The 21,698-nt window shown below is 42.1% G+C and overlaps 1 protein-coding gene across 4 annotated transcripts; it reads left to right on the forward strand.

Moving 5' to 3' along the window:
* Positions 1-205: 205 nt before the first annotated feature.
* Positions 206-21,111, forward strand: stxbp1a (syntaxin binding protein 1a). Of its 4 annotated transcripts, none has more exons than XM_070924128.1 (19): positions 206-215; positions 3,808-3,857; positions 5,143-5,224; positions 5,331-5,407; positions 6,251-6,329; positions 7,207-7,310; positions 9,145-9,293; positions 9,640-9,724; positions 9,874-10,004; positions 10,194-10,301; positions 10,423-10,483; positions 11,523-11,588; positions 11,680-11,760; positions 12,777-12,915; positions 13,505-13,614; positions 13,861-13,962; positions 14,452-14,537; positions 15,630-15,784; positions 21,029-21,111. In XM_070924128.1, the coding sequence occupies exons 2-19, from the start codon at positions 3,813-3,815 to the stop codon at positions 21,109-21,111; spliced, it is 1,743 nt and encodes a 580-aa protein (XP_070780229.1). In that variant the 5' UTR covers positions 206-215; positions 3,808-3,812. The 4 variants fall into 4 exon arrangements, with proteins under 4 accessions (XP_070780229.1, XP_070780230.1, XP_070780228.1 ...); XM_070924129.1 differs by having other exon boundaries at positions 7,216-7,310; XM_070924127.1 differs by lacking the exon at positions 21,029-21,111 and adding an exon at positions 17,085-17,194.
* Positions 21,112-21,698: the final 587 nt, after the last annotated feature.

Consider the following 21,698-nt stretch of genomic DNA (forward strand, 5'->3'; position numbering starts at 1 on the left):
TCAAGTTGTTTTTTTTTTTTTTGACAAACCGTTAAAAGAATCTCTCTGAACAGATGAGCGGTGAAGGCTGTCTCCGTGTCTCCGTGTCTCTGTGCGGGCCCAGCTGAAATGTCTGCCTGTCTCTTTAAGATCAGCAGTGTCAGATTCTCTCGGGAGTGATGCTGCTGTGAAGCTGAGATCCAGAGAAAAAATGGGTCATGCACTCATAGGTGAAAGTCCCTGAAGGGGGGAGAACCACGAGGCAAAGGGAGAAACTGTCAGCTCTTCACTGCCGCATAATATGTAGAGTCAGACCTGTGTGTACATCCACCCAATCAGCAATATCATGTAGCACATCACGCTGCTTCGTATTGCTGCTAGTGTCGTTATTTGGGTGAAAATGTGTGGGTATGAAGGAGTCCTTCAGACCTGGCATTCTTTATGCTGGGAGGCTTTGGATGCACAGTGGTAAAAGGTAAACTTAAGACCTTCACCTTCGTGATAAGCACAAGAGATCTGGTCTTATGAAGAGTTAAAGTTTTTGGTATTGACCATGTATGCAAGTTGTACTCATCAAGTTTATTCTTCTACTCATCAAAGTGAAGATTGACCAGAAGTACAAGTTTTTCCACATCACAGAGTGGTCAGTTTGTCAGGTTTTGTCAAAAAGGAAATCCTGCTTTTTATATTTGCGGCAAGCTAATTTGCGGCAAGCAGTGGCAGTTTTTCAATTTCATTTGCATTTTTTAATTAATTTGTTCAGTTTCTTTTTGAAAGTTTTATGGTTTGACAGCAACATTTTGTGCCTTTGGTCTGTCTTTGTTTTCTTCCTTGCTCTGCCATGAGGATATGTATCCTGTTAAACTGGATGTGAGAGAGATTATGAGGCTTCTGAGGAGTGTGTGTGTGTGTGTGTGTGTGTGTGTGTGTGCCACTCTGCCTGTTTGGTTGACACAGCTGTTGCGCTGTGTTTTTTCAGGTCCCTTCCCTTCTGTCTGACTGGTGCGTTCCTGTATTGTTGTGCCTCTATCAGGAGGTCAGAAAGGAAAAATCCACAGTTCTGACGTAGTTTTGGTCTTCATTCATCAGTTACGAGAGTGTGCAGCATTCACTTTACTATTTTATCATCATAGTTTCGTTACCTCCCAATTGTCTAACCCATAATTCCATGACGATAATCCGTTTGCTAACATGGATAATCTGAGTTTATTAGCTGAAAACAGTCGTGGGGTTAATGAGAGTGGAGTTTGTTGGCCAGAAAACCAAATCAATGAGCTAAAAGGTGCTGAAATGCTCTCTAGAGCTGAGGGGAACTGCAGAGTCGGGTCGTAATTCTCTGTGGGTTTGTCCCTACAAGTGACACAATACAGGATGTAGTGCGAAAGTAGCCCTTTGAAGAGCTACTTTTTTTTAAAAATCTTTAATCAACATTGAGACTCTTTCTTGAAGAAGAGAAGTGTGACAAGAAAATCACTTAAAAAAAAAACACTAGCTGCTTTTGTCAGAAAACCTTTATCAGAAAAATGCTGCAGCACAGAACGAGAGGAAACACATCAGCTGCAGCAGAGGAAAAGGGGAAACGAGTGACGGATATCCCCACTGCTGCTTTGTTTGTAGAAGTGTCTCATCCTGGAGCTCTGCTGGATTCAAAACAACTCGACTTTTTAGGAATAAAAGGGAACCAGCTTTAATTTCCGTCCTTAATAAAATAAGCCCTCGTGCGTCACATGGTTAGTATTAGCTCTGCGGTTATGCTGACACAGCAGCTCACAGCACAGGACACAGAAGATGCTGGAAATAGACTGAAGCTGAGTCTGGGAATCTCTCTGTCATTTAGTGAGAATAATATACGTACTATTCCGAGATCATCTGTCCCACAGGGGGTCAGATACAGTTCCTCTGACTCACAGGAGGTGCAGGCCGGAGTCTGTCAGAGTGTCTGGATTCACTGTGTCAAATTTCAGTCATGTAGTACGGAGGCTGGTTTTAAAGACCCATTGTGTAGTTTTTTGACAACATAAAATTTGAGGTATAACCACACACATAAATTAAGGGTCAATCTAGAAAGTTTTGGAACTTGGAAAGTTAATAACAGGGATGAGGGTTAGGGGTTACAGGAAGTATCAGATCAGAATCAGAAATACTTTATTGATCCCCAGGGGGAAATTACACAATATAATATAATTAAAAATACAAATATAATGCTGCCATGGTGTTGCTGCTACTTCAGCCCCATTGTTTAACCTGTATTTGTCTATATTTTGGCAGCATTAAAAGTATGCCGAATGAGCAATTAGTAGTTCCTTTTTTCAATGTACCCATTGATGTACACTCAACACACAACTATCACTAAATTACTTGGATACTGAAGAAAACTTAGAAATGTGATGATTCCCAGGCAAGTTCTGGAGTTACAAGGAGATAATAATATCCTCATAATTATAAGTCACGTTGAATCATGTATTGTTGAACTGTTCAGATTTGACTGAGTCATGACTCCGTGAAGTAATATAATTTTCAAGATAACTGCGGCAATCGGGGGGTCACTAAGGGTTTTAAAGTGATTGCCTGCATGATGAGCTGTGTGTCACAACTGCTGCAGCTCCAACTGCTGACTGTGTTGATAAGTGTGCCAAATCAACAACGGGCAAAACTGATGGCAGCATCTTAGCCTCACTTCTCTCTGTGTTCCACATTCAACCCGCCCTCCCAGTTTGATAACCTCAGGTGCATATCTATCCTACTTCATATTCCATATTATCTATATACCCTTCCTTCCATCCTATATATCTATCCACTCTTTCATCACATCTATCTATCCTTCCATCTGTACAGTATCTATCCTACTGGGGGCTTTCAGCTCCTCCCTCTTGCTGTAAAAAGAGCCAATCAGCAGCTGGTGTCTTCATCACCTGGAAGAATTCACCATTGGTTGTTTTGTAGTCAGAAAGCAGACAGAAGTTGACTTGATCTTTATTTGATGTTTGTTCTGTAATCTTTTTTGTACGAGTCCTTTTTAATCCGTGGTAATCCGTCAGTATCTGTGTGGCCTCAGGTTTTAGCTGGGCCAAAGGGTTTAGCGGTTTATATTCACGCCGATCCAGCATGATGTTAAACAGTAATTCACCCTAAATGGATTTATCCTAATACGGCTGGCAGACGGTTGGCACAGTGATCAGGCCAATATCGGTATCGTGGCATAAACACGACCATCGTGCAGTGACCTCACAGCGGATTGGATTACTTTCCCTCCGAGATCACTGAGAAACAAAGCAGAATTGCTTCCCAACAGTCTCTGCATTTTTATTCACTCCTCATCGAGAGGATTTATTCCGCTGGTGTAGAGCTGTGTGTAGCCTTGTTGGAGGCTATATTTGACTTTCACATGTTCTTGTCCTCCAGTGCAGGAATTGCGTTTTTACTATTAACCAGTAGGGCAGCATGATGTTTCCACTGTGGTTTTCATTTGTTGTTGAGTTGAATTGGAGTCAGATGAGCTACTACAACCAAACCTTACACACATACACACACACAAGATCATCCAGCCTGCAGGGTTCATAGACGCCAGAACAACCAAACAATGGTTCCGCTGAAATGATCTATTCATTTATTTATGTCCACATTTATTTATGTGAATGTGAGGGAGCTGAGGCCTTCAGCTCTGAGGGTGGCGATTAGCATACTGCGGGGAAGTAGCACCTGTCGGTGTGTGTATGTGTGTGTACGCCACTTCAGTATTCCCTGTTTACAAAATGCATAAAAACATCTTTGCTCATCAGATCATCCATCAGATTCCTGTTTGATGTTTGTTTTTCTTTTCTTTTACAGAGATTATGAATGATGTAATCAAGAAGGTGAAGAAGAAGGGAGAATGGAAGGTAAGAAGTTCACAGTCACAAGAAAACACCCTGAAATAACAAACTCTGGGTCCAGTAGAGAGGGGGGGCACCGCTGAGACTCGAATCTCAATGACTAACGTGTCTTCACCCAGACACACTCATCACACACAGAACTTTCCTCCCTGTTCAGTATTTGAGTAACAGCCAACACAGACATGTATGACGTTTTCTGCAAAGTGCCAACACTGGACTTTTGCTTAACTTTGACTTTGGAAATTGACAGTGAAAAGAAGTTTTAGTCGTAGCCCTAGTTGAGATAAAAGAGCCACTTCTCTAAACCAGCAGCCTGCTTAGGATGCGCTTGCAGCATTTGGGGGCACACATCGTGCCCAAGAGTAATTCATTTAAGGTTACAAATTACTGATTTGTAATAAGAAACACTAATAGTAATTCATGTGTATGAATTATGAAAAAAATGACCCCTGAAACCTGCCGGTGTCTGTGTAAACTATGAATGAACAGAGGATTTTAGGAGCTGAAATCTAAGCTCTTATCCAGCAGCTTTCTGACTGAACTAGATGCTGTATCTGACATGCCAGCTGCCATTTCTGCCTCTTCCAAGATGGTTTGGGGAGGAAACTGAGCTGATTTTGCCTGATGTGTTGACTACATTCAGTGTGCCTTTTTCATTGGACATTTGATTCTGAGTAATAACTGTATACAGTTAGACAGAAATCGAATGTGTTGGTACTCAGTGCCAGTAAGTACTGGCCCAATTCAAGTACTGCTCATTTCTGTAAGTGAGTATGAGTGGGGCAACGTGCAGCCAAATAAGCTATTAGTCAAATGTTTTCGAGGCCCCGGGATCAGTCCTGAAAAATGATGATAATGATGATTGAGAACTGTGCAGCCGAGTACCACAGGATATTTCAAACAATCACAAAGTTTAGTTAGAATTACATTTTCTTTTACCAAGAAAACAGGAAAAATTCAACAAAAATGAATTAAATTAAAGATAAACAAGCAAACTGAAATGCGTAAAAGACACAAACAACATATGAGAGTACATATTTCAGTAAGGCAGGTGGGGAAAAAAATGTATTTAGCTCAAGTCTTACACATTAGACAAGCAATGTCTGAATGGGCCTGAATCACCAATGGCATTAAAAGAAGGCAAAAAAATCAGCAGTGAACATCAGGTGAAACAAAATTTACAAAAATGGTTGTATAGCTTCATTTGAATGAGACTGTTTTATTGTTAGCATCATGTAATGCAAGTAATAAACTGTGTTTGTATAGTTACTGTTTTATTTCCTGTTGCCAGGCACTGATCGTGGACCAGCTGAGCATGAGGATGTTGTCGTCCTGCTGCAAGATGACAGACATCATGACAGAGGGCATCACCAGTAAGAGACACGGCTACTATTTCTCTGTGCTGTCACAGTTCCTGTTGTTTGTCTGTTTGTGTATGTAGCTCTGCAACTGTGCACACGTCTGATTCTGCCTCTCTAGTTGTGGAGGACATCCTCAAGCGACGAGAGCCTCTTCCCAGCCTGGAGGCCATTTACCTGATTACACCCACAGAGAAGGTATGCATGCTCTCTCTGTCTCTCTGTCTCTGTCTCTCTCTCTCTCTCTCTCTCTCTCTCTCTCTCTCTCGCTCTCTCTCTCTCTCTCTCGCTCTCTCTCTCTCTCTCTCTCTCTCTCTCTCGCTCTCTCTCTCTCTCTCTCTCTCTCTCTCTCTCTCTCATAGTGTCTATTCAGAGGTGTGTCTATGGCAGCAGGTCTGTGTTTTATAGCAGAGAGAACAGAGAAGCTGTTGACTCAGTCGAGCCAAATCACATATACATACTTTGTTCTTTCCATGGTGTCTCTCTCTCTCTCTCTCTCTCTCTCTCTCTCTCCCTCTCTCTCTCGTATACAGTACAGTACAAGTACAGTATTACAAAAGCAGGTTTTAGAAGGTAAACAATGTACCATAAATATAATAAGTCATGCAGATACAGAAACACAAATGGTTTGCACATTATTACATAGTATACCATTGCGAAAGAAAAATAAATCATTGCAAACCACTCGTGTTAGTGTATATGTATGATAAGATGAGTTCAAGCCTTAACAATAGAAAGAGGTGTCATCTTTTGAAAGTTTCATGAGTTTTGCTGCTTCAATGGTATTATTTGTTAGTTGTTTTCCCAAGCAAATATTTAATTTTGTTTTTCTCTGTTTGGTCTCTTTAGTCAGTTCTTTTATTGGCGTGACGTGTTCAGCAAAGATTTTAAATGATGTTTGAAATCCATGTGGTCACCTGTTAATTTAGCTTGAGCAGTCCACTCTGTTCATGTAAAGGCTTTGGCATCATCGTTTTGATCAAAACATCGTAGTAATAAAGCTTCGATTAACTGACACGTGAACTGTTTCTCTCTCCTCAGTCTGTCCACACCCTCATCGGAGACTTCAAAGACCCTCACTCGGCTAAATACAAGGCAGCCCATGTTTTCTTCACTGACTGTGAGTTTTTGTTCTGAAACATATTTGTGTTGCTGAATTCAATTCACTATTCATTATCAGTTGTGCTCTTTGTTGAATGTGTTGTTGTATTGTTTTCTAAGCTCCTTGTAACTATTTCTTTCAAAGATGAACTGCTGGACCTTTTTCATATATTTGAAAGCGGACTGCTCACTGTTGTTAGAGCACCCAATAATGTCCTCAGATCCCCCCAGTTTCCTCCCAGCTCACTATTAATGATTTGTTGTTTTTCAAAGCATCAGTAGTGAGCTGGTGGTGTAATTAGGTTCTGTAACAAAAACAGGGAGTGTATCTTTATTTAATTAATTAAAAAAACAGATTAATTTGATGAATGAACAACACACAAAGATCCTCACATTGTCCCATTTCTCATTTTATGTTGGCTAAGAAACATATTTTGAAGCTGTTTTGGTTGTTAGTATTCTGGCATTGCATTCCACATCCGCTTCATTTGATTAAAAGTATGGAGCTGCTATGAAGCTACAGCTACCTTTTACTGTAAATATCTTTGTAATGTAAGATGGGGTCTACATAAGAATCTGCCGCTACATCCTGTCAACTGATGGGTGAGTGTTGTTTATGAGAATATGAATCTAGTCTGCTAAAAAGATTACTAGATGAATGTTTTAAGAATGAATGAAGGAAGTGCAGGGAAACAAACCTAACAGACGTCATAAGTCAATGACATATGTCACCAACAACAATGACACACACACTCAGTGGTGTTTAAGTGTATTTACCCACAAATGTGATGCAAACCAAAAAATATTGAAGGAACCAATGAATCAGAATCTCTCTATGCATAGAAAATGCCTAGATATTAATTATAATTCTGTTTTTCTTCATTTCGTCTTTCCAGCCTGCCCTGACCCTCTGTTCAACGAGCTGGTGAAGAGCCGTGCTTCCAAAACCATCAAGACTCTGACGGAGATCAACATCGCCTTCTTGCCCTACGAGTCTCAGGTAAACATCCAGCTGTGCGTAACAGTCTTTGGTAAGGATGGCTACTCTGGAGCTGTTCGAGAACCTTGTTGATGCGGCCCTGGATCATTTTCCCTCTCTTGCCAATATTCACCTTTCCTTTTCTCCTCTTAGCAGGCAATGAAGGGTCACGTTTATTGTTTGTTAGAGAGTGAAAACCAGAGAGAGAGAGAGAGAGAAATATCCAGAGATAGAAAGCTCGAGTAAAGAGCAGCGAGAGATCGATTAAGAGAGGTGGGAGGAGAGAGATGCTGAAAGGACACAGACAGGAATAGTAACAGCGAGGGTATTGGTTGTTAGAGTCGGGGATGAATAAAAAGAGACGGAGAGAGCAGAGAGACACACAAATACACTCTCAGGTGGTCGCTTGGCATAATGCTGCTGACTCACCAGTCACTCGGTTTACTGCCAGACTGTTCCAGAAAGACTCCCATTTGTCACACCACCTTCCCTCCCTCCCACCTGCTTCTCCACCCGTGCTGTATTTCCAAATTCCTGCCTCCATCATGTTTTTCCTCCTCCCTCCCTCTGTCTGTTTTCTATCCCGCCATTCCTCCGTCCCCGCTTTTGCACGTCGCCTGGCTCTCTCTGCTTTCATCAAGCTTTTTTATTTTTTTTATTTTATTTATTCTTTCCCTTCCTCCAACCATATTTTTCCTAATTTCCCCTCCCTCCCTCCACCCCCCTCCTCTCTCTTTCTATCTCCCACATCTCTCATTCTGCCCATCCTTCTCTCTGTCTCACTATCTGAAGATGCTGCACGGCCCACAATGCTTTGCTCCCCTGCTGTCTACTATGATTAATTCAGAGTCAGTGGTTTTTCTGCTCCAGGCGAAGTGCTGCCTCATGTCCCCGCCCACAGGCTGATGCTCGCTTCCCATTGGATGAGTCAGGATCCACACAGCAAGCGGTAGCCAATGGTAGTTGGGCTAACATAGGGGCCCTTCTGCAGAGCAGCATGTGACTGTGGACAGATGGGGTGGGAGGAGGAGGGAGTGGTGCGATGCAGGAGAGGAGTGGAAACAAGGACAGAAGAGTAGAGGAGACAAAACAGGGTAGGGGAGGAAAGAGGATTGTAGGAAGAGAAGAGGAAACAAGGAAATGAGAGGAGAGGCTAGAGGACAAACAAATGAGAAACGAGAGGAGAGGAAAGTAGAGAAGATACAGAAAGAGGAAGGGAGAGGAGAGGGCAAAAAAATAATTGGTGGGAGGAGATGAAACAAGGAAACTAGAGGACAGGAAAGGGGACAGAGGAGAGAAGAGGTTTAGAGAGAAGATGAGAGGAAGGAGAGGAAACATGGAAATTAAAGGAGAGAAGAAGGGAGGAGAGGAAAGAGAAAAGGAGAGAAAGAGGATATGAGGTGAAGAAGGAAATGAGGGGAAAGGAGCGTTGAGACAAGGGGGATAAAAAAAAACAAATAAAGGAGAGGAGATGGTATAACAGAAGAGGAGAGAATATATAAATCAGAAGCTAACGTGCTGTCTGTCTGTCCACAGTGACCCGCTCTGTTTTACACCAAGCAGTTCATGTTCTCCATGATACTGAAAACCTGTTGTCATGATCAAATCAGCTTTTACATCAATAACCTTTACATTGTGGAATCTGTTCATGGCTTTAAAAGACAAAGTGCTTCCGTCAGCAGCAACACGGCACAAATACGGATGCTCAAAAGTCTTTGAGATCAAGACTGTGCACGTTACACTCAAATAAAAAGGTGTATGACGGCGGGAAAAGGGTCAAATCATCAAAAGTAGGAAGGTAAGAAACCGTTTTGCAGAAGCAAAGTTTAAGTTGCGAACATGTTTGTGTGTGCAGGTGTACTCTCTGGACAATGCAGATGCCTTCCACAGTTTCTACAGCCCCCACAAGACTCAGCTGAAGAACCCGGTGATGGAGAGGCTGGCCGAGCAGCTGGCCACGCTCTGCGCCACCCTGAAGGAGTACCCTGCTGTCAGATACCGAGGGTGAGCGGCAGTCAAGGAAACAGCTTATTTGGACAGATAAGGTGTTAATTCTGACCACAGGTGCTACAGTGGGGATGCTGGTGTGCATTCATCAAACTACCACGACGAAAATTTTGAATGATTACATTAAAAAAATCACACGTCACATGTTTAAAAACATAAAAGAAAATACCCTTTTGCTTTTCGTTTTGTCTCACCTGCTTGCTTGAATGTGTGTCTTTGTGTATGTCTTTCTCCCTTCTCCTTTTCCCATTTATCTGACTTCCTGTCTTTCTACGTCTACCTCCATATGCTTCCATTTGTCTGTCCATCTGACCATCCATCCACCCATCTGTCATTGTGTCAGCGAGTACAAGGACAACGCCACCCTGGCCCAGCTGGTTCAGGACAAACTGGACGCCTACAAGGCTGATGACCCCACTATGGGAGAGGTGAGCTCGGGAGAATTTTATTTGTTTTCATGCTTGTTTTGTTTTCACCTGTTCTACAATCCTACATTACTGAGAATGTACTTCAAAATGATCATATGCCTTCTTTTCGCTCCTTTCAGTCCTGTATCTGCTCGTCTTTCTGTCTGTAGGGTCCAGATAAGGCTCGCTCACAGCTGATCATCCTGGACAGGGCGTTTGACCCCGTCTCTCCTGTCCTGCATGAGCTCACCTTCCAGGCCATGGGCTACGACCTGCTGCCCATCGAGAACGACGTCTACAAGTACGAGAAACACAAATGACAAAAAAGACGAATGATTACTTGTGAGGGCTCTGTTTCAGTTTTAATTAAAGTGTAGGTTAAAGCTGCAGCAGGCAGAGGTTTTATAAAAAATATCCATATCCGCTTCAATCACAAATTTGAACATAAATGAGTGTCTTTCAGTCGGGACGTTTGTCTTTTTTTCTTCAGGTATGAGACCAGTGGCATCGGAGACTCTCGTGAGAAGGAGGTGCTGCTGCATGAAGACGATGACCTGTGGGTGAGCCTGAGACACAAACACATAGCCGAGGTGTCCCAGTGAGTACTTGTCTTCATACTTTATAGATGTCTTCACTCAGTCTTTGGATACTGAAGCGAGTTAACAACCGTTCTCTCATGTGTTGCTGCTTCTCCTTTGCTCTTTGTGTTTTGTCATTAGGGAAGTGACACGCCAGCTGAAGGACTTTTCTGCCAGCAAGAGGATGAACACTGGGGAGAAGGTAAAGAGGAAGCTGCTACATTAAATGTTGACTAAACAACATGTTTAGTCTGAATTTACAGTGTGTGCTATAGCGTTACTTAACATGGTGGGTAACTTCTTTTATACTTCTAAAAGTTCCCAAAAAATTAAACTGTGAAGTAAATGATTGTGGTCATTTAGGTAAAGAGCAATAAAGGGTCATAATCTCACATTAGGCAGTACAGGCTGTGTGTTCGAGTTAGATAAGGAGATCGATAGCACTCTCATGTCTGTCCGTTAAATATGGGGCTGAAACCAGCAGGTGGTTATCTTAGCTTAGCATAAAGACTGGAAACAGCTAGCCTGGTAAAATCCCAACTTTACACTTTGATTTTTGCGCGGATTAAACAAATTAGACAATGTAAATATAGTGAGCTTTAGGGGTGCTGGTAGGCAGATTATGTTACCTTTGGACAGAGCCAGGCTAGCTGTTTCCACCTGCTTCCAGTCTTTATGCTAAGCTAAGCTAAGCAGCTACTTGGAGATATATATATATATATATATATTTACAAAATTTAATGTACATATAGAATGAGAGTAGAGTGCGAGTGATATCAGTGTTCACATCTAACTCTCTGCAAGAAAGCTAATTATTTCCCAACATGTTGAACTATTCCTTTTAATATATTCTGAAAATGTGACCCGAATTTTCATTTATTTATTTTGTTTATGTTGTGGAATGAATAAATGAATCCTGAGGTTTCTGTTTCTTGGTTTTCATGTTTTGTTTACATTTGACATCTGTAGAAAAGGACAAACAAGGTTACCTTAAACTCATAATTCAATATTATTACATTTGATCAAATGTAGTTGGTCAAGAACTGCTTTCCTGTATGTTTCTATTTCCAATTGGGGACATTTACTTTTCGACTCTAAACTCTTCAAGTGTTGAATGGCCAACTGGTTGTTTTGCCATTAGACCAATGTCCAACATAAATATGGTCTGTTATCAATCATTTTGATTTTATAATATCATTCTTTATAATACACACTTTCATCTGTTGTTTTTGTTTTAACAGACTACAATGAGGGACCTGTCCCAGATGCTGAAGAAGATGCCTCAGTACCAGAAGGAGCTCAGCAAGGTGTGTGTGTGTATGTGTGTGTGTGTTTATATGAGTGTGTGTGTGTGTGTTTTCCTGTGTATGCTGACCCAGCATGCTTTGTGTTTCTCAGTACTCCACTCATCTGCAGCTGGCTGAGGACTGTATGAAGCATTACCAGGGAACAGTAGACAAGCTGTGCCGTGTGGAACAGGTGAGAGGGCAGGCAAGAGGAAAGTGGGGGATAAGAGAGGAAACAAGCAAGGAGAGCAGAGAGAGAGGATAGGAAAGGACACGAGGAGAGAAGAGGAGAGGAGAGGAAAGAAAACAATTAAAGAGGAGAGTTGTTCCAAAGGAGATATTCTTCATGCAGTATTGGAACAGGAGGTTACACTTCAACAATGGGATTCTCAGTGAGTGCTAGACCCAAAATCCAATATTCCAAAATTTCCAGGTCAAGGACGACAAAGTACTCACATTTCACTTATTTGTTTGGCTCACATCACAGTAGAAAAACGCTTAGTTTCAGCACAGAGCCTTCATCTGAGCGTTTGAAGTGTACAGGTTCAACACAAGGGTTAATTCACAGCTGGGAGTTGGATCCAATTACTTGGGAGCCAATCACTTTTCTTATCCCATGGTTCTAGTTACAAGGACCAATCACGAGTATGTAGTTGAATCTAATTTAAACTCCATTACATACAATGTGATGCTTCTCAAAAAATGTTCTAGCCATCATTGATTTACTATTAAGACCATACACTAGATGGCAATAAAGGGACATGAATTGTAGGATGATCTTAAGGTTGATCCTACTTTGTTAAGTGGTCACATTCATAGTCCTAACTCAAAAAGCATTTTAAACTGAAGTCATCATGAAGTCTGTTTGGTGTCATAGTGTGTATGTATATCCAAAACATTTCTCTCTGGGCCAGTTTCTTTAAAACACCACCTCCTCTAGTAACTTCTCTTCTCTTGACTTTCTCTTTTGCTGGAATTTTCCTCCAATTGTGGGGACGATGGAATGATTTTGTCTTTGTTTTGTTATTGTTACAGCAGGCACGGCTACCATTCTTTTGTGCAGTGTACGTTTCTTGCACTCAGATAAATGACACAATGATTTCTGAAGTCCTCGGTAAATTAAAATAAAATGCTTTTACAATCCCTGGAAATGTGGAATGACGGTTTTAAATGACAAACATCATATGATAGCGGAGTTCTCCGTTGCAGGATCTGGCTATGGGCACAGACGCTGAGGGAGAGAAGATCAAAGACCCCATGAGAGCTATCGTGCCCATCCTGCTGGACGCCAACGTCAGCACATATGACAAGATCCGCATCATCCTGCTCTACATTTTCCTCAAGAACGGTAAGGAGACTAAAAGAATAATGCATGAAGAAATCACATCTAAAGTTTGTAAAACTCTGCTGCTATCTGTCCCTGCTGTTTATTTTTTGTTTTACACGCTCTGTACTTGTTTAACTCAGACTTGTGAGTGTTAGTATTTGGTTAAATGCATAGACCTGTTGAAATGTACAGAAATGCTCAGAGTACAGGGACATTAAGCTGGTATTTCACTACACAGTTGTAATCTGAAACTTGAAAATTATAATCATTTCTAGATTTTTCAGTCACCCATTAGACCTTCTGTAAGTAAGCTTCTCAGCCCAAGTCTGTAAAAACATTCTGTTTCACAGAAAAAAAGACTCAGATGAGACATAACCTGACACTTCTACACAGCTATAATATGCTGTTAAAATTTAGTAATAAACAGGAAGTATATAGTGTACATTTTGAGTTTTAATAAAATGATTTTATTTTTGCACTCAAGTTACAAAACATGAATTCCCCTTCATCCCAGAACAAGCTGAACATATTAAATGTAAACATACGTTTTCTACAGTTATAAGATATGACGTGTGTGTGTGTGTGTGTGTGTGTGTGTGTGTGTGTTCAGGGATCACGGAGGAGAACCTGAACAAGCTGATCCAGCACGCTCAGATCCCCCCTGAGGACAGTGAGATCATCACCAACATGGCTCACCTGGGCGTCCCCATCGTCACAGATGTAAGATCCTCTTTTCTTCTTCGTCTGCTTTCCATCATCTTGTTGGGTCTGATGTGCCCTCGGAGTCTTTACTCCTCCACATTCATCTCTTTATTTGCAATGGATGTACCGTGTCCTCTCCTCTTTTACTGTGTGTACGAAACAGTGTGAACGACATCTTGCTAGAATATGAGAGACATGCAGGTGATTCTGGTGGTGATTTCTTCTGTCCTTGTTCACCTCCTTGTCTCTTCTGTCTGCTATTAGTCCACCCTCCGCCGAGGAAAGAAGCTGGACAGGAAGGAGCGTGTGAGCGAGCAGACCTATCAGCTGTCCCGCTGGACACCACTGGTCAAGGACATCATGGAGGTGTGTTTGAAGGGCTTAAATCACTATTTGATTATCACATACATGTTTTTATTTGTGTTTTTTTTTTAAGACAAAGAGGGCTTCATTTAATCTGCTGTCAAGCAGCCATATTGGAGGTTCTTTGCTTTTCAGTTTCAAAAACATCCTCACTGTAGATGTGTTTTTGTTTTTTTTTTAACTCAAGCAAACATAAATTGGAGGTCCAAAAACAACAAACTTATTTGTCTTAGCAGAATGAGTCACTACCTCAGTTGACGTACACCCACAACAACCTTAGAAACATCTGTTTTTCCAGCCTGGTTGTTATCTACTATATTTAGCCCCTTATTTGTGCAAAGCCTATTCTCCTATGGACCTCCGTGATGGAGCCACACATGGTTGCTAAGAGATGTGACTCAACTGTGAAGCCCCTATTGAAGTGTGTGTGTGTGTGTGTGTGTGTGTGTTTGTGCTGACAAAGATCTGTTTTTTGTTTTTGTCCCCCGGCAGGATGCTATTGATGATAAGCTGGACACCAAGCACTACCCCTACATCTCCACCCGCTCCTCTGCCTCCTTCAGCACCACTGCAGTCAGGTACACACACACACACACACACACACACACACACACACACACACACACCGTAGTAGCCCTTTTTAAACTACGAAGTCAGAAATGGTGGTATTAGATCAATAGTAATTTGGGAAGGGAGATGAGCCTAACGGATCAATACGTGAGACAAATTGAGAGCAGGGAGATGATGCTGATGACTGGCAGCTCAGTGAGCCGTGTACAGATCCCAGTGCAAAGACAGGAGGCAGGATAAGAGCTCAGACACTCACCAACTCTGTTATGAGGTAACACTGGACAGAAGCATCTAATAATTTCAACTGTTCAGACATTTACCACAGAAGTTTCCACGTTTTGAAGCTGATGACTCTGCATCTTTTGAAATGACTGAATTTATGAAGAAGGTGAAAAATATTTTAAATTTTTTTTTTTAACACGGATTTAAAAAAGTTTTTAAAAGACAATACAAAGACAGTCACTGCTGAAATGTCTCCTTCCTTGCATGTGAGTGTGTGTGTGTGTGTGTGTGTTTGTCTATGAGGGTGTGTGATGAAGCCACATTGAGCCCCACTAATCCTTCCGCTCCCGTCTGTGTGGAAGCTGCTGGCGCGTATTGATTTTAGCATCGAATCCTCTCTCGTTACAAACTGATCCGCCTCATTTGCTGCCCCTCCCCCACAGACAGTCACACCCAGCACAGAGGATCATATTAGGATACACGTAGGTTAGTCAAAGGAATGTGCAACGTGAACATTTGGCGTCAACTGAGCTTATTTAGTTTCAGTTCCCAACTTAAAGCGGCTGTAATCAATATTTTTATATTAATGCAATATGAAAGGGGTCGCTCATAGTGAACAACCCTCAGAATTATCGCTAACAAAAAAAGACAGACTTTCTATAGACCGTACATTCATGTCAGTACAGCGTGTTGTGATTAAATTAGTCTTCATACTTTGCCTCATCATCCTTCCATAGTATTGGTGGTCAATTAAGCTCCATTCACAAAATACCTTTGTGAGAGAATGGGTAGAAGAAAAAAAAAAGGATCCCAAAAAAAAAACGAGCTATAAAACTGTAATAACAAATAAAGTGACTGTGACCCTGTTTTCCCTTCAGTGCTCGGTACGGCCACTGGCACAAGAATAAGACACCTGGAGAGTACCGCACCGGGCCCCGCGTCATGGTCTTCATTATCGGCGGCGTGTCCTTCAGCGAGATGCGCTGCGCCTATGAGGTCACACAGGCCAATGGGAAGTGGGAGGCCGTCATTGGTGAGTAGTGCGACAGGAGGCGCCACTGAGCGCAGGCCGAGAGCAAGAGCAAGGTTCACATGTGTAGGCTCTGGACGTGGCTGCTCACAGATACACCCACCAGTAACTTCACAGCCCTGAACATCTTGCTTTTGCTGACCTCCAGTGGTTTAACGTCCCACCTTGCTGCAGTGATGCACAGGTGTACTTCAGGACACCATGACATCACTGTTGGGTGCAGTTACAGGTTCGACAGAGCTCACTTCTGACCACAGCTAAAACACAGCTAAAACACAGCTAAATAAATAAAGATGCAGGGGAGGAGAAGCATGGAGGGACCCGCAGGAATTGAGGTGAATGGGCAGACTAACCCTGAAGACAAAGTGCAAATCCAGTACATAGAAAGAAAGATAAAAGAGATAATTATAAGAAAATTTAGTTTGTTTTGGAAAAAAGTTAACAATCACTGACAAAAACAATGATATCTCACACCACTGGCAAGCCAGACTTAATAAAAATAGATGATAGTTTTAAGAGTCAATACAATATTAAATGTGATTTGATATTTCAGTTCTACATTTATTTTGGCACCTACTATAAACATACAAACTTTCCCTTTTTGAACACAAAATGACAAATCAGGAATTTAACTTCAGGTTTTGCAAACGGAGCCCACCCACAACACAGCTCATGTTGGACAGCATCATTTCCTTTTTGGCTTTCATGCACCCGGGTCATGAGTCCCAATCTCACACTACACATGAACTGCATCAGTCTCTCAACAATCCCACCGAAACAGTTGAAATGCAATCTCGTGTAAAGTATGCGGAAGCTCTAGCTGCAGATAGTAGTTACGACCTGCCTATTGTGTGCAATGTGTTCTGTTAAAGTAGCCCTTTATGTTACGCCCCTCTGTACTGTTCATGTGATGCCTTACAGCTTCGCCAGTCTGTGTTATAAATGGGAAAGTGTCTTGTTAGTTTCTTGTTGTGCTCTGCTTCCGCTGTTGTCTTTAAAAACAACTGTTGTCTTTGAATTGCAGCCACGCCATGTCTTCTTCTGTGTCTGTGCGTCCAAGTTTTATGTGTTTGTGCAACATGGCGAGTGTGTGTGTGTGTGTGTGTGTGTGTGTGTGTGTGTGTGTGTGTGTGTGTGTCAGTGGACGAGTGTGTCTGTGTCTGTGTCTGTGTGTGTGTGTGTGTGTGTGTGTGTACTGTACGACTGGTTGCTTGTTTTAACCCTTTTGTTTTTGGAGAGAGTGGGGGAGGGGCGTGGCATGTGCTGAGAGATGAGTGGTGAAGCCGCCTCTGTTCCTCCACAGGTGCCACCCACATGCTCACCCCCACCAAATTCTTATCGGACCTGCAGCACCCTGACTTCCGAGAGTCCACTAGGGTGTCCTTTGAGGACGCAGACCCCTCAGCCGAGTGAGGCAGAGACAGATTGGGAGGGAGGGAGAGAGAAATCACACTGAAAAAAGTAAAGGCAGCCGCGCAAAGAAGCCCTTTCTGAACCTTCACAGCACAAGGGCTTCCTCCCTGTTCCTCCTTCTTCTTTGAACACTCAGTACTGTTTTATGTAACTCCACCCTCCTCCCCCCCCGTGTCCCTCAGGGATGGGCACCCCTCGGCCTCTCCTCACTGCATGGGCCGCTCCGTCAGGCTCCAGTCTGCGTATGCTGAGAGTTAGCCAATCAGAGTGGGAGTCCTGCTATTCAATCAGGTGTAACCTGTGTGCTGTCCCTACAGGAAGGCTGAATCCAAATGTCTGAACGTCATCCCAAGTGCAGACGCCAGTCCAAATACACAATTCATCAAGTCCCCAGAGGGGCTCATGTGGACTTTCTGCAGACTTCTGCAGAGTCTGCTTGGGGTCCCGACTTTGCTGATTGAATTATTCATTCATTGCAATAGGAATGTGACACATAAGAATAATAATATAAAACCTATAAATGTATAAAATATAGTATGATGCGAACAATATGTCACCATTTAACATTGTAGAAATATCTAGAAGTGCAAAGCCTGTCTTATCAGTGGCTTTACACGTGTGGCGTGATGGTGAGCACGTCACATCACATAAGTCCCCAACGCCCCTCGAGTCCGGAGGGTGGACATTTGAATTCAGCCCGAGTAGCGCCTGTGCTGAAGAGCGGCCATGTCTGAGGGGGCCGTGACCCCATCCCTGCTGCCTCCTCCCATCATCTCAGCTGGGTGGATTAAATCGTCCCTCGACAGCCACCCAAAGGCCCTTTGAGCCTGCTGAACACTCACTCCAGATTTAATCTACCCCCGAGATTCATCTTTATCAGTTCTTACTGTGGCATTATTTTTCTAGTTAACCCCTCGCAAAGACAATCACCTTGATTTGTTACTGGTTTCTTTCAGGACAGGTCCTTGAGTTGATGTTGGATTTCAAAGAAGGATTCTCTCCTTTTTTTTTTTCTTGTGTTTTTTTTCTTTCTTTTGACTCCCCCGTCCTCTGACTCCGTCCATGTCACGTTCGCTCAGCCCACCATCACATGCTCACATGGCTCATGGCTCGTCCGCAGAGGGTGCTAACTATTAGCAACAGATCATCTTTATCACACTGTCAGGGTGCTGACACACAGGGCAATTTTGGGGGTAACGTAGACGGTGAACAGCGAGGTAACAATAATCATTTCAGAAGAACTCAGTTTAGTTGCCCAAAACGTTGCCCTTTGTGTCACGGCCTGTATGACGCCTCTCTGCTGACACAGAGTCTGGGAATGTAGCAATGTTCCACCTGATATGCTTTAGCAACCTAATAATATTACAGCTGCCACCCCCCCCCACAGTGTAGGAGACTCATTTCTTCCAAAACGTATCCTTAACATCAGTCACCAGCAGCTTAAAATAACAAATTTAATGTTTAGAGGTTTTTAGTATTGTTCATTACCACTGAGTTATGGCCATTTAAATGAGGACCTTTGCAGTTGTGCAGATTTAGCAGGATTGCTCATATACGCATGTGAGAGTTCTGGCAGTTTATTTTAAATAAGCCACACCTCCAAGAATTTGGCAACTTTTTAAAGTAAAATGGTATAGACTATGAAAAAAATGAAAAATATGTTCATGTGTACCAGATTTGGTTTAGATTGGATGAAATGTTGAAAGGTTTCTCTATTATGCCTCTATTGAGAAGTTTCAAGCCAAAAGGTTCAGTAGCATGTAAATGGCCACATGGTGGCACTGTCTGCACCAAAAAGTCATCAGTTCTTCCTCGGACCATGGCTGAGCTTTCCAACAAAGTTCATTGAACTTTATCATAGTTTTTGAGAAATCCTGCGAACAAACAAACATATTGGCACATTCAGAACACAGCCTCCTTGGCGGAGGTAATAAAAAGTAATATTTACATAAATATCCATGACCACCATTGATTAGCAGGGCTACTGTTATACACACATTCCCATTTAAAGCTGGACTTTCACACAGTAAAGGTAGAATAATGTAGTCTGGGCATCCATCTCATCCCTAACTAATCTGCTAAAGCGATATCGTTTACAAACACTTTTGGTTTTATGGTTTTCTCAGTAAGCAGCCCTCACCATACGCAGTATGGCTGCCCCCTGCATACTGCCACATTTGCCACTTCCTGAGCAAAATGACCATCACTTCCTAAAACAACTCTTTGTTTTTGTTATGCTGTTTTGGCCTAAACCTAGCCATATACAATAATGATTTAGTGGCGTTGTTGTTGTGTTTCTGGGGCAAAAAGGCCCACGAAGCTGTGTGTTTGGGGAACAGCAGAGAAGCAGGCGAGGCCAGTCCGATGTTGACCTCTGTGAACCCCCCACCCCACCCCCCACATCAACATAACAACCCAACTCGAGATGGGCTTGCCTCTTTCTCTTCTGTTTTTACCTTCAACTACCTCCACTTCCTGTTCTGACCCCTCACAGGACCAAGTTGAGTTTACTGTAGGTGAATTGCTAAAGCAGCCAATCAAACCAAACGGGGAGAAACATGCAGCTTTGCAACAGAAACAAACCAATGTAGGTCGACTACTGCTGATAATGTTGAACAGGTGTGAGGAGTAAATCAAATGTCTGTTTGCCTTGTTTTGATAAAGACTTTAGGTGGCACTAATCCATCTGTAAAGCGGGTAATGAAGCGACAAACAAAGTTTGCTTTACTCCAGTCCAGCACCTTCCGAGTTTTACAATGTTTGAAATGTGTCTTCAGCTGTCTCAGCAGTTCATCCCCGTGTTATGAGGGTGACTGAGTTTCACATTTTCATTCATATTTATGGCCGACGATACACCTAACTCTCTGGGTTTGGATTTCATGACATGTAGAGAAGATCTGCTTTTGTCTTTTATTGCTTTTTCTAGCAGTATTTTTCAGCCGTCTGCATGTTCTTTAATTAAAGGCCCACGTGGTCATGTGCACATTTTTCTAACACCTGATTGGCTGTGCTGTGTAGTTTTGGTGTTTTCTACTAGCCTATCTCCTGCTTTTAGCTCACAGGTTCATGACAGTTGTGTGGTGCCATCACTGGTCTGTGTGCTTCCATATTGTTCAGCTGCATGTGATTTAACACTTTTAACACTCCATGAGTTCGTCTCAGGCTGTACGTTTGTAGAGTGGAGGAGTATTAGTCAGAGGTGGAAGAAGTTTACGTGCTACTTTACACAGACAAGATCAAAATATTTCAAATCTAAAATAAGACATGGGTAGATGGATAATTGGAGATATCCATCTAATGTTTTCCACCCTGTCCAGTGGATCTTGCATAAGTCATACAGGGGAATTTTCCTGCTTTCAGATCAGTTAAAAGAGCACGTGTTTTTCAGGCTCACACATTTCTCTTAATTAATGTACAAAACTCTATCTATATATATCAATGTTTTGAGACATTTTCACCAGACAACAGTAAGAAGCTATTGGAGGACCTGTTCTGTTAAATGTAACTAGTAACTGCAGCTGAAAGATAAATGTTGTGAAGTAAAGGTGGATAAAACACTGAGATTAGTTATTTTTTTGGTAGAGTTTTACTCTTCTCAGACTCTTTGATACATGATCCATTTTAACCTGCTGCCTAATTGATTATGATTTTATAACTTTGAGTTGTTCAGTGTTTCTATTACTTTTAACATTATGTGAGACTGCCTCATCTACAGTAGGCATTCATAACAAGAGCTGAAAACACATTTTTCATCTGTTTCTGTCCAAACGTGCAGATCTAACGCTGTGTGTTGTGTGTGTGTGTGTGTGTGTGTGTGTGCGTGCGTGTCCCCAGGATCGACCAACATCTTCACCCCCACCAGCCTGTTGGAGCAGCTCAAGGCCATGAACAAACCAGAAGAGGAGGTGACGAGTTAAAATCCACATATCTCATCTCTCCTCTTTACCTCACCCGTCTACCCATCTTACCTCTGTATCCTTCCCCCCAAAAATCACAATTACATTCATTGTGTATGCATCTTGCTTGAGAAGAAAAAAAAAAAAGACATCTTAGATGATAAAAAAAAATATATGTTGTATCAAAGAATAAAACTGTTGCAAGTATTCTCATGTTTTACAATGGATGCAACTAAATAAACTTATTTAAAAAGGTTTAAATATCAGAACAGAAGGCCATTTAAAACTGAAAGTACCAAAATGTAATATTGTATGCTATGAAACCTGCTAGAATGTGTAAAAGGTAGACATTTTCTCTTGTTTGTTCCTTTGGGTTTCCTCCTTGGTGTGAGTTTTATGGGAAACGGGTGGAGGAGGGATGTGCAGTTGGAGAGGTTGATGTAAAATATCTCATATCTCATCAGTCAACAGGCAATTTAAATATATATATATATATATATATTCATCAGAGAGGAGTCCCCCCCTGCCCATTTGAGATGTTCGTATTAAGTAGCATGCTTGGACTTGTGTGGACTGTTAATGTGTTTGTATCCAGTGTGGATGTTCTG

Source organism: Enoplosus armatus, chromosome 18 (assembly GCF_043641665.1).
Source record: "Enoplosus armatus isolate fEnoArm2 chromosome 18, fEnoArm2.hap1, whole genome shotgun sequence".
Classification (NCBI taxonomy): Eukaryota; Metazoa; Chordata; class Actinopteri; order Centrarchiformes; family Enoplosidae; genus Enoplosus; species Enoplosus armatus.